General features: G+C 54.8%; 1 protein-coding gene across 1 annotated transcript; it reads right to left on the reverse strand.

Moving 5' to 3' along the window:
- Positions 1-30: 30 nt before the first annotated feature.
- Nutm1 (NUT midline carcinoma family member 1) lies at positions 31-10,987 on the reverse strand. The gene is made up of 7 exons (XM_042687743.1): positions 10,972-10,987; positions 7,488-8,157; positions 5,451-5,579; positions 4,019-4,155; positions 3,120-3,400; positions 2,769-2,885; positions 31-2,065 (listed from the first exon to the last, which is right to left on the reverse strand). Exons 1-7 carry the CDS (start codon positions 10,985-10,987, stop codon positions 149-151), a joined length of 3,267 nt encoding a protein of 1,088 aa, XP_042543677.1. The 3' UTR covers positions 31-148.
- Positions 10,988-12,690: the final 1,703 nt, after the last annotated feature.

The raw sequence follows: 12,690 nt of genomic DNA on the forward strand, positions 1-12,690 counted from the left end.
CAACCTAGCCAGTCTGGCCTCCCACCAGGCTCCCTAGCACAGCCGTGCAGCCCGGGACCCACAGGGCTTCTCAGGCGGCAAACAGCAGCGGTGAAATCCCTAGGGCAGCCGCCCTTGGGGACTGGCAGGTGGGGTAAGACGGTCCTGTTTACACCTGGCTACGGCGCCGCTTCTTTCTTCTGCCAGTGGCGTGACTGTCGCCCCGCCTTTTCCGAGGTGGTGAAGGCTGTGCCGGGGGTTTCTCCCCACGGGCTCCAAGTTGAATTCCTGGCTGGGGTCTCCTCACAGCTGAGGCTGACCCTCCGGCCAGGCCTTGCTTCTCAGACATGGTGGCAGGGCGTGGGAGCTGGCCCAGGCCCCTAGCCTCGGCCGAGAGCTGGGATGTTGTCTGGATGCCATGACCTCCAGAGGCTGGTTGAGTACCGAGGGGACGCCCCCGTGGAGACAGGCTGAGTTTCGAGGCCAAGAGGTAAGCGAAGTTGGAGAGTTGCTCATCCTCTCCCTCCTCTTCCTCCTCCTCTTCCTCCCTGCCCTTGGCCCCATCCAGTGAGTCACGTGTTTCACTAATACAGATCCCTCTCAGAGCTAACGCCTCCCCGCCTTCCCACCTCGGGGAAGTGCTCCCAGGACTAGGGAGTGGTGGGGAGCTGAGAGTCCTGGGCACATAGGGCTCTAGACTGTCTTGTAAAAGAACAAGGTCATCACACTTGGACAGGCAGCTGTCTTCCCTCCTCTCTTCTTGGAAGTCATAAGAATCAAAATCCTTGCTGCCCCTTAATTGGAGGCCACAGTAATCTGAGACATCTAGAGTGCTGACATGCTCCACGGTTTCCAGCAGAGGAGAGAAGGGGTTGCCTCTGCTCTCCGAGTCCTGGCTGGGCATCTGAGGGAGGAAGGCATCCGGGGTCCCCACAATGAACAGACTGTCGTGGTATGCAGACAGCAGGGCATCTTTGGAAGGCTCCAGGGAGGAGACGTCAGTGCTCTCCAGCAGCGGGGAGCAACTGTCAGCCCACAGGTCACTGGGGTCCTGGAGAGTCTCAAGGCTCTGGTCCTTATCTTCTTTGGGCATCAAATCCAGGCGGTTGTCCACCAGTGGTTCTGGTGAGCTGCAGCCATTGCTCTTTTCTATGGCAGCTGTGGCATCTGCACCCCGCCTGGGAGCCACAGCACACCCTGCCTCCCCGGGTGCTGTGGTTTCTCCGTGAGCCAAAGGGAAGCTGCCTGTGGACTCTCGTGCTGGGTGCTCAACTATACACGCCCCATCTTGGAAGCTCCCTATGACCTCTTCCATTTGGAAGCCTACCGTATCTACCTCACTGCTCAGCCAAAGTCCTGGGCTGAGAGCCCTTTCCTGGTCCCTGGCTACTCCAGGGGGAGGCTTCTGGTCATAATCCTTCCACATGGCTCCTGAAGAGCCTTCCTGAGATACTGCTAAAGCCGCTGTCCTTCGAGGAGGTTCACGAGGTGGCTCCATCTGCTGTCCTGTCTGCAGGCCCAGCACATGCTTTTCTAACCCCTGTCCTTGCACAGCAGTGGGTGCTGTGAGCCCGAGATCCACACTGGGGACTCTTGCAGGACAGGGCCCCTCCTGCCAGCAAACAGGCAACGCCTCTGAAGTCCTGCCAGCCCTCAGGCAGGGCCCAAGGGACTTGCCCTCTCCCTGGTGGCCATCCTGAGGCGGAGGTAGTTGGCTTACAACCTCGCTGGACCCTCTTCCCTCCACACCCGAGGCGGGCCGCACCCCCTGTGAAGCTGCAAGTCCTGGCTGTGGCTTCCAGCCACAGGGGGGTGGGGTGTTCTCACCCCCACGCACTCCCCTGGGTCCACTTCGGGTTCGCTCCTGCCTACCAGGCTTTTCTCTTGCCTGCTTGCCTGAAGAAGCAACCTTTCCGGAGCGAACGGTGCCCGCAGCTGCCCGTGGCCCTGATGAGGGCCGAGGCCACCCACCCCCATCTTCATCCTCATCAGAAACAGAAGGACTCGAGTCCGACAGAGCTCCACTGCAACTTGGAGGTGCCTGTGCATCTTCCTCTTCTAAAGCAGAGAGGCGCTTCTGGACCAGCTGGAAGAGAGCAGAGGACACCAGCTCTACATGTGTTTGTGAGAAGGGGCTGAGTGGGTGGTAGGAGATGGCATATGGGCAGGGCAGGGCAGAAAAGAAAGTGGTCTAAGTGATACTATCACAGAGAGATGGCAGCTCTTCCTGTTTTGTTCTGTTCCCGGTGGGCAGTTTGAATGCAGGGCCCTTGTGCGGGCTAGGCTGGCATTGTACTGCTGAGCACGCCTCAGTCTTAGTTTTAAAGGTATTGCAGCACAGTTATTGCTCCTCAAGCTGCAGACTGATGGCCACTGCCTGCCTACTTGCAGGCAGGTCCCATTCGCGCTGGGATGGCAGGCAAGAGCCACTGAGTCCATTCTTTTCCACGGAGATAGTCTTGTGGACTTTTCTCCTCTGGCTGACCCAACACCATCATCTTCTGCATCTCAGCCTCCTGCATGGCTCAAGACGTCAGGCACGCTCCGCTGTGCCCAAATGGGTTGAGAAGGGAGTCTCACGAACCTTTTCAAGTCTCATCCTTCCACGTAGCTACAAGCCGGGGTGCTCACCTGTCTCCCTGTCTTTTTGTGACTTGAGCCATTGAGTTTATACCGAATCATCTTCAGGAAAGAACTGAAGGAGTTACTGGAACTGTTCCTCTAGAGCCACACCATATAGACCAGACAGGGCTGGACAAAACCATGCGAGCTGCTTTTCTGCTGCTTACCTGGGCAATTGTGAGCCCTTCCTCTTGCTCCAGCTCCTCAGTTAAGGCCAAAGGATCCCTCTGTTGTTCTGGGGACAGCAGGTCTGCCAGAAATTGAGGGTGGATAACAGCCTCCACCTGGGGACAGAAGGGAGAGTGGTGTACCTCTTCACAGATGACCTCTGAGTAAAGGCCTCCAGAGATGGCCCCGGATGCACACCCTATCCCCACCCTGGAGCTCATCCACCATGACTACCAACAGCTACTAAGTGTGCACCAACCCATTTCTCAGTTCCAGAATGCACCCTACTGCTGCCCACCGAGCACAACTCCCAAGGACAGCAAGAGAGCAGCTGTGAGGGCCCAGCCCACCTTGGAGACAAAGACCTCCTGAGAACACAGTTCGTCCATGTAGCTGAGGAGGCTCGCATCAGGATATATTCCTTCATCCTGCTGTCCTTCCTCTTTGTGTCTTCCACCCGACTCCCCATTGTCAGAGTGGCTTCCCACCAGCCCTTCCATGATGTCCATGTACTCTTTTACAGCTTCTGGTGGGATCTCCTTGGGTGCCTCGGGAGCTGGAGGCCTCTGGGGTCTGCGCTGCCGCCGGCGGGGAGCCCGAGTCTTAGAGGCAGCCTTCTTTGGGATGTACACTGAGGGCAGAGAACAGAAGCCTTTGCTTCTACCTCCTATCTCTGCTCGTAGGAGCAGCAATCTGGTTACAGAGAAACAGGTCCTGCTATATCAAACTGTCATGAGGAAGGGGCTGGGAAGGTGGCTCAGTGGTAGAGTGCTTGCCTTGCATGCATGAGGTCCTGGGTTCAATTCCTCAGCACTACATAAGCAGAAAAAGCCAGAAGTGGCGCTGTAGCTCAAGTGGTAGAGCGCTAGCCTAGAGCTGAGGGACAACACCCAGGCCCAGAGCTCAGGCCCCACAACTGACAAAAAAAAACTGTCATAAGGAAGTGCCATCATGGATGTAAAGCTGAAGTGTGTCACAAGGTCACACACCATCTCCACACACTGCATTTCCAAGAAACCCCACCTTCATAGGCAGGCGAGACAGGAGGGCCTCCTAACACAGAAGACTTTGCTTACCTGTCCTAGACCAGTATCTAGTTTGGGACAGAGGGACATGGACAATCAAGGCACTGTAGAATGACTCCTGGAACAGGTGGCAGGGGCAGGCAAAGCCTCCCTGGTCTCTAGCCGGCCTGTGCCCGCCTCACATCCAGCTTGCTCTTCGCTCTGTGGGAACTGGGCACCCTTACCTGGCTGCGGACACACCTCAGGGGTGAGGGGCCCTGGAGCATCCACTTTCAGAGGAGCTGAAGGAGGCTGGCCCTGAGAGCCATTTGTCTGTGCCTTCTGCATCTGCAGCTCCTCCTCAGCCTCAAACTCCATGAACCTGCAAAGGGCAGACAGCACAGACTGCTGAAGAGAGCCCTGCCAGCAGCCCAGCATGGCCAGGCAGGGCAGAGGCCTGGCTAAGTCAGCCAGGGGAGAGCCACCCACAGGTACCTCCACCAATCTGGGAAGCTCTGTGAGGCCACCATATTGCCCCTCAGTGGCCACGCAGGAGACACACTGAGAAGTGAGGAGAATTTTTATGTTCACCACCGCTGTCTCAGGCTCATGGAGTGTACGCAGCAATATGGACTACAGGTGATCTAATTCAGACCTGTGTGAAGGCCGGGGCGGAGGCTTCTCATAAAAGCTTTGCCTGCCCCAGTCTACAAATGGAAAGGATGACACCTGTAGACTGAAACAGGGCCCGGAGCTGCAACCAAGGCAGCTTCCAGCAATGAAAGGAGAGTGCCGAGATCTGAGCTCTCTGGATAGATCAGGCCGTGGAGGGTAAACCTAGGGGGTGATGAGTTCAGGAGATTTGGAGAGAAAATGGGGGCTAAGCTTGGAGGAAAGCATTCCTGGTCCTTAGTTTAGGAACTGTTTGCAGATTCCCCGGGCTGGCCTAAATGCCTGTGCTGGAGTGCCTCGGCCTCCTCAGTCGGCAGTGCACTGACTAAAGGTTCACTCCACTATTCTTCAGCCAAAGACAGTCCTGGAGAAATGAGGTTGAAGAGCCAGGAAGCCACTCCTGCCAGGCCTTCCGTGCCCCGATCAACTCCTCCCCGACATGGGAGAGGAGGATTGTTTTTACCGCTATTGCTGAAGGAGAAGCTGCTCCCCAAAGTTTTGTGCCAATAAACACTTGCTACCTGGTCAGTAAAAAATGAATCTGCCTGGTAGGACAACATCCATAAAGCTAGGCTGCTTGAGCTTACAAAGTGCACACTCTGGGGCTGGGAAGGTGGCCCAGTGGTAGAGCACTTGCATTGCATGCATGAGGCCCTGGGTTCGATTCCTCAGCACCACGTAAGAAAAAAGCCGCAAGTGGCGCTGTGGCTCAAGTGGTAGAGCGCTAGCCTTGAGCTGAAAAGCTGAGGGACAGCACCCAGGTCCAGAGTACAGGCCTCACAACCGGACCCCCCCCAAAAAAAGTGCACACCCTAAGACCCTCCACAGGAAGGCCTCCACATAGGTCCAAGATCTGAAGGCAAGGACCACTCCCAAAGAGGGGATGGGACAGAGTGACAGCAGAGACAACGTTGGGGAGAAGCAGTAAGGATGTCGGAGACCCCGGCCTATGCCCAGACCCTTGGTTCCACCCCCGCCCAGGGGAACAGGGCCCATCAGACTCACTTCTCTGCCATCTCATAAAAGGTCATCCGGTCGAAGTTGCTGGTCCGCTCCCACTCTTGCATGGCCCTTGGCAGGCCTTCCTCCAGTGTCATTGTGGGCTTCAGCCGGGCCAGCGAACGCAGCACTGGGCTAAAACCCCCATTAGGTCAGTCATGTTTCAGAAGTGTGTCCCCCATGCCCGTCCTGAATCCTACCTCCATGCACACCTGGCCCCTCGGCTCTAGCTATGGCTCTGTGCTGGCCCGCAGCCTCCCAATCCCTGCCACTTACCATACTTGCCTCCTTCCCACTGAGAACCACTGAAACCAGCCAGGGCCACAACCCCTAATTCTCAGTGTGATCTTTAGCACACATGGGGGGGGGGGGGGAACCACTTGTGTTGCAAATGAATGATATTCACTACCAAGCAGATGTCATCCTGCTCAGACCCTTGTATTTTCCAGTCGTTTGCTAGCCCAAACCAACCTCCATTTAAAGATGGGCAGTAATTTTATTCCTTGGGTTTTCAGATACAATATTTGACCCTCAAAAGGTTCCAGGCCCCTTTCTGATCCAGAGTACAAAGAGCCTGGTCTACAAGACCACACCCGTCAGCTGGGGCAGCTTACCAGCAGGAGGGGCTGGGCTGCACTTGGTGGAGATCGTGCTGGTGCCCCGGTATGAGAAGGGTTGGGTGGGACCAAAACTGAATGGGCCCCTTGCTAACCATGAGAAGCCATACTGGCTGGAGAGTTAGAAATTCAGCTGGCTGGGGCTAGGAAGGTGGCTCAGTGGTAGAGCGCTTGCCTTGTTCGATTCCTCAGCACCACATAAGCAAAAAGAAAAAAGCTGAAAGTGGCGCTGTGGCTCAAGTGGTAGAGCGCTAGCTTTGAACTGAAGAGCTGAGGGACAGTGCCCAGGCCCAGAGTTCAGGCCCCACGACCAGACCCCCAAAAAAAAAAAAAAAAAAATTCAGCTGGCTAAGCTGGGTGCCAATGGCTCACGCCTGTCATCCTAGCTACTCAGGGAGATGAGATCTGAGGATTGTAGTTCAAAGCCAGCCCAGGAAGGAAAGTCCATGAGACTCTTATCTCTAGTTAGCCACTAGAAAACTGGAAGTGGCACTGTGGCTCAACTGGTAGAGTGCTAGCCTTGAGCTAACGAGCTCAGGGACAGTGCCCAGGCCCAGAGTTCAAGCCCAGGACCAACAAAAGAAAAAAAATTCAGCTGGCCAGCCTCGGGGAGAACGCAGGGCTGCACTGGGAAAGCAAACTCAGAAAGACAGGCTTCATCTAGGGTGTTAGGGAAGCCTCTAGGTTTGGGTGGTTTGAGGGGAGATCCTTGTAGGAGTTGGGTCAGTAGAAAAGGGAGATGTAAGTTTTTCAAAGTTTATATGAAACAGAGAAGGTGCGGAGCAGCTGAAAGAGACACCAGTCTGGCTGGGAGACAGAGAAAATTTCCTAGATGATGAATGACTGCTCTGTCAAGACAACAGATGGCAGATGATCCCAGGCTCCTTGACTAAAGTACATTCAAGCAAGGCATTTTGGACTTGAAGACTGCCTTTTTATACAGCATGAGACAGTTATTATATAATGATGCATTCTTTATGCCAGGCACTTGTAGTACCCTCAGCAACCTCAGGGATAGGTATAATCATCCCCTTTTTAGATAATGGGGGACAAAAGGATACATGTCCCGTGCAGGACTGCAAAGCTCTCCGCCTGCTGGGCCCCGTCCTCTGCTGCCCACAGGAGTGAGTCAGGGCCCAGCTACCCTGGCTGGCCACTCAGCGCTGTGTCCAAGGGCAGCCAGTGAAGTGCGTGGTGGGGGGCAATGACATGGGTCAGAGACCTCGGCTCCAGCCACTACTCCTTGCTTCAGGAAGGACAGGCAACTCGAGTGTCAGTCTTCCCATCTGTGAATAAGTGGTACCATACTAGCCAGAGCTCAGTCGCAAGGCTGGGGTGACAGCACCTTTAAAGTTTGCTGTGGACTGTCCTCCAGTATTCCCAGATAACCAGACCCCAGGTCTACCCTTCGTGTCTGAAGGCTTACATGAGAAAGCAGGAGAGCGCCTCAGCATCCGGGCTCTGGGGCAGGCGCTGCCGCGCCAGGGCTTTGTAGCGCTGCCAGCGCCGGAAGTTCTCATACACTCCCTTGGACGCGTGGGCAAGTTCCCCCAGTGCAGGCCCTCCTTCCCCGCTAGTGCCCGGCAGCCCTGGCCACGCCTTCTCCAGGGGCACTATGGGAGCCAGGTGGGCTACCGGTGGAGGAACCTGAGGAGGGGAGACCGAAGAGCCCTCCTGGCCCCCTCCAGCAGCCTGTGTGGACAGAGCCGCCTTCCCACTAGAGACCACCGCCTTAGGCGGAGGAGAAAGAGGAGGAAGAGGAGGAGAAGCTGCACAGGGGGCCCTGGATGCAATCCAGTCTAGGGCCGTGGGAGTGAGGATGAAATTCTGAGTTTGACAGGGCTCGGCGGTCCCTCCTTCTGTCTTGACCTTGACGATGACCTTGCCAGTCCCACTTCCATCCCCTGTCACCAGCAGCGGGTTGGGGAAAGCTGAGAACACCAATGGGTTGCCTGAAGACACAGGGGGCTGTGGAGACGGCTCCCAGGGTGGCTGGTCGGCTGAGCCAGGAGCAGGAGGGGAACGGGGAATCGCAGAGGAAGGAGACTGGGCAGCAGCAGGCTTCGGGGCCCCGTCCGTGCCCACCAGTGGAGATGCTGTTGAGACAGAGAGAAGGGGAACCAAGTAAGCAAAGTCCTACCGGTTCTTAAGGGAGCAGAGCAGCAACAAAGGATGGGATACAGACCCAGAACCTGTGTAGCCTGTAAATGTTCCCATGTGATTTTGATGTCCCTTACTTACAGGTGAGAATTAATACTCTGGAGATTTGTCCATGTTTCTTCCACAAAATGATAGATCCAGCCACTCACCACCTCTAAAAGTTTCTGTAATAACTTGTCAGCTCTGCAGGTTGCTTACTAAGATGCAGAACTGAACTAACACCTGCTATACAGGGAAAATAGCCCACTGCAGACTCTAAGCAGCAAGGGTACAAGTCCAGGAAAAGTCCTATCCCATCTCAAGGCACCTACAGGGACCTTAAGGAGGAAGACGTTTTAAAAACACTGCTACATGCTTGTAATCCCAGCTATGAGAGAGGCAGAGATGCGGCAGACCTGGTTCTTACCGGCCCAGGCACCCCACCCCATCTGTAAATGGTGCTTCATCCTTGCGATTCCAGCTATGCGGCAAGAGGATGTTGGTCCAGCCAGCCAGAGCAAAACGTTTAAGACCCTATCTGAAGAGTAACTTAAGCAAATGAGGTGCTGGTAGTGACTCACACCTGTAATCTTAGCTACTCAGGAAGCTGAGATCTTCCTGAATATTTTAGTTCAAAGCCAGACCAGGCAGTAAAGTTTGTGAGACTCTTGTTTCCAATTAGCCAGCAAAAAGTTGAACGTGGAGAACACCAGCCCTGAATTCAAGCACCAGCACTGGACACAAAAAGGAAGGAAAGAAGGAACGAAGGAAGGAAGGAAGGAAGGAGGGAAGAAAGGAAGGAAGCAGGCAAGCAGGCAGAGGGAGGGAGGGAGGGAAAGAAAGGAAAGGAGTAAGGGAGGGAAAGAGACAGACTTGTGGTGGGGGCAGGAGTAATGGCATAGTGCCTGCCTAGCAAGCACAAAGCCTTGAGTTAAAAAAAAAAACAACAAACCAGTATCACACACACACACACACACACATTATTGGTCCAGCCTCTCCTCTTCCTTTTCCCGTTGCTCCTTATGTTCTCCTCTCTTCCCTTGTCTGCACTTTGGGAGAGGAGGGATGCCCCGGGGAGCTCACAGTCCAGACCCATCCACTAGCAGACATCTCGGAAACTACAAGCATGGACACTGCTGGCCTCCAGATGATCTGTGGCAGTTCCCAGGACACAGTACCCAGGATGTCTGGTTCATAGAAACTGTTACACACAGCCAGGAAGGATTAGAGAAGGACCAGGAAATGGTGAAGGAGGCTGGTAGGAAGAGGGCAGTATTCAGGGCTTTAGTTAAGTAACTGCTGGCCATGAAGGCTAGCTGCAGTCCTTCTGCTTGGAACTCATAATATCAGAAATTTTGGTCTCATTAGGAACACATCTTTGAGCTGGTGCTAAGAATCAGGTAGAGTGCAGGCAAGGAGACCAGCACATCAATGCAAACATGGCTCATCAGGAGCCGCATCTCCCCAAACCAAACATGCAAACTTCATGGCACTCTCCTCCCACCTCACAAAGAACATTCCACTGATAAGCCAACAACACTCAGCCTCCATTTTCTGATCATGGAGAAGCCACAGGAGACAGACAAACAGATTCAACCCACCTCACTATAAGAGTTGGGAGTGATGCCAAATACTGAATGCAATGGAACAGGCCTGAGTTCGGCAAAAGGGAAGGAAGCCCTGGTTGGCATCCCAGCTGGAGCAACCTACCACTTCTGGCTCTGGCCAAGGAGGAGTGCTCCAAGCTAGACATGGCAACTTACACCTATGAGGCTAAGAGCAGAGGCGTGCTGACTGAGCCCAGCCTGGGTAAAAAAGTAGGAAGGGCCCATGCCAGCCAATGAAAACCTGGGTGTGGCGGTTCACACTGGGGACCCCAGCTGCAAGAGAAACAGGAATAGGACCAACTGTAGATCCACGCACAAAAACACTGACAAAACCAAAGGGCTGCAGGAGGGGCCAGGTGACAGAGCACCTGCCTAGGAAGCCCAGAGTCCCGAGTTCAAAAATCCAGTACCAAAAGAAAGGAAGACTTCCCCAAAGGGCTGAGGTGCATCTCAGTGCTCCGGCATTTGCCTAGCCAGGCCCTGAGTGCAATCCTGGGAATCACAAAAAAAAAAAATGAAGACTAGCGCTCAAGAGCCCAGGACCCAGTTCTGTTTTCACTGATAAAAATCCAAGACCAACCTCCTGCTTCTTGAAGACCCAGGAACTCAGCCTTCTCCTGGAACTTCTGCACACTAGCACCACACACACCTCTGCCCCTGCCACACAGATCAAGTTGCCTACTGATTGCCGTCCTTCCTCTGTACTCAGTGTGCTTCCTCCAGGCCCCTCAGCCTTTAGGAGGCCCTCCTGCTTCCCTAGCCCCAATCTTAATGGTAAAAATCTCCTCCAAGGCTAGGAAGGTGGCTTAGTGGTAGACTGCCTGCCTAGCATGCATGAAGCCCTAGGATCAGTTCCTCAGTACCACCTACACAGAAAAAGCTGGAGGTGGGGCTGAGGCTCAAGTGGTAGAGTGCTAGCCTTGAGCAAAAGACACTCAGGGACAGTGCCCAGGCCCTGAGTTCAAGCCCCAGGTACTGCTTTAAAAAACAACCAAAAAAAAACAAAACAAAACTCCTCCCCCAACCTTCCCAAGTGTGATGTCTTTGGTGGGACCTAGTGTCTCACATCCCTCTAAGCCCAAAGATCTTGTTCCCAAAGTAACAAATACGAATCCCCAATGTCCTGAACAGGTGGCAGGACCTCTCCACCACCAGCAGACTTACCTCCTTCCGAAGCCATCCTTTCATGTATGAGTACTGTGTCTGTCTAGTAAGCTTGCTGCAGTGGAAACCCAGGTATCCAAGGAAAGGAGGGGAAAGACTGGATCAAAACAGAACCAGAACCTAGCACCCAAGCATTCTTCAGTGGGGGAGGGGAGATGGAACTGTACTGGAAGGGTGGTGAGATAGTGCACAAAGATGACAACCATCAGGATGGCCCTCCAGATTACAGCCTGGCCAACACAACAGGCACAGCGTTTGTCCTTGGGTTTGTGAGGGCATCCCTATGCAGCTGAGAGGCTGGCTTGGAACTCAGGATCCTCCTGCCTCAGACTCCCAAGTGCTTTGATTGCAGACAGGCATGTCCCACTACACTTGCAAAGGCTTCCTCGGAGTCCAAGCCTTAGTCTAAAGTTTCACATTTCTATTCCCTATACTTTGCTTCTTCACCAACATGTCTAACTCTGTGCTGTTCAGTGCCATCTAGTCCTGTCACCGACTCCCTACTAATAATAGGTTGGCAGTAGATCCTGGGACTAATTTGACTATGGCTATGTATTCTGAGCTAAATTCAGAGCATGGGGGCTGTACATTTGGAGGATCAAGAAAATTACTAAATGTTCGGGCTGCAGATGTGGCTCAGCCTGTGGCTCAAGTATAAAACCTCGAGTTGATACCCTGTATTTCAAAACACAAGTCCCTAAGTGTTCAAAGCTGAAGTTTTCTTAGATAATATATTGCTTCCTCAGAAAGCTGCTCTGCAAGACTGGCTGTACACACTCGTAATTCCAGCCTTCAGGAGGCTGAGGCAGGAGGACTGTGGATGGGAGGCAGCCTAGGCTGTATATAGACACTGTCCAAAAAAAGAGCTGGTGCTGGTGGATCACGCCTGTCATCCAAGGTACTCAGGCTGAGATCTGAGGATCGCACCTGTCATCCAAGCTACTAAGGAGTCTGAGATCTGAGGATCGCGCCTGTCATCCAAGCTACTCAGGAGGCTGAGATGTGAGGATCGCGCCTGTCATCCAAGCTACTCAGGAGGCTGAGATGTGAGGATCGCGCCTGTCTTCCAAGCTACTCAGGCTGAGATCTGAGGATCACAGCCCGGACAGGAAGCCGCGAGTAGCGCTGTGGCTCAAGTGGTGGAGCGCTGGCCTTGCACTGAAGAGCTCAGGGACAGCGCCCAGGCCCTGAGTTCAAGCCCACGACTGACAAAAAGAAAAAGAAGGAAAAAAAGCCGGGTACGCTGGCCCCAGCTGTTACCTCGGTTCCTCGGGAGGCGGAGACCAGGTTTGGAGGAGGCCGTTGGAGGCAGCACCACCCCAAGGCCACCAAAGGCCCCGAGGGCGGCTGCGGCTCCGGTGCGGGGCCTGCGCCAGGCACGCGGGCAGACGAGCGCAGGGAATGGATCGCGCGGCCGCCGGTGTTGCACTGCCGCAAGCTCGCGCCCTCCGCCCTGCGGAGGCCTCCTCCCATCCCTGGGCTGCCCTGGTGCCACCCCGGTAGGCCTCGGTCCCACCCCAGGAGGCCTAGGCCCCATCCAGATAGGCCCATCCCACTCTGGTAGGCCTAGGTCCCATCCAGATAGGCCTCGTCCCACCCCGGGCGGCCTCGTCCCACCCCGGGCGGCCTCTTCGGGTCGGTCCCTCCCAGGGCCGCACGCCCCGCCCCGCTGGCGGGATCCGCGGAGCACGTGGCGCGGCCCTGAGGGATGCAGGGCCG

The sequence above is a fragment of the Dipodomys spectabilis genome, unplaced genomic scaffold (assembly GCF_019054845.1).
Source record: "Dipodomys spectabilis isolate Male_0828 unplaced genomic scaffold, ASM1905484v1 ptg000108l, whole genome shotgun sequence".
Taxonomy (NCBI): domain Eukaryota; kingdom Metazoa; phylum Chordata; class Mammalia; order Rodentia; family Heteromyidae; genus Dipodomys; species Dipodomys spectabilis.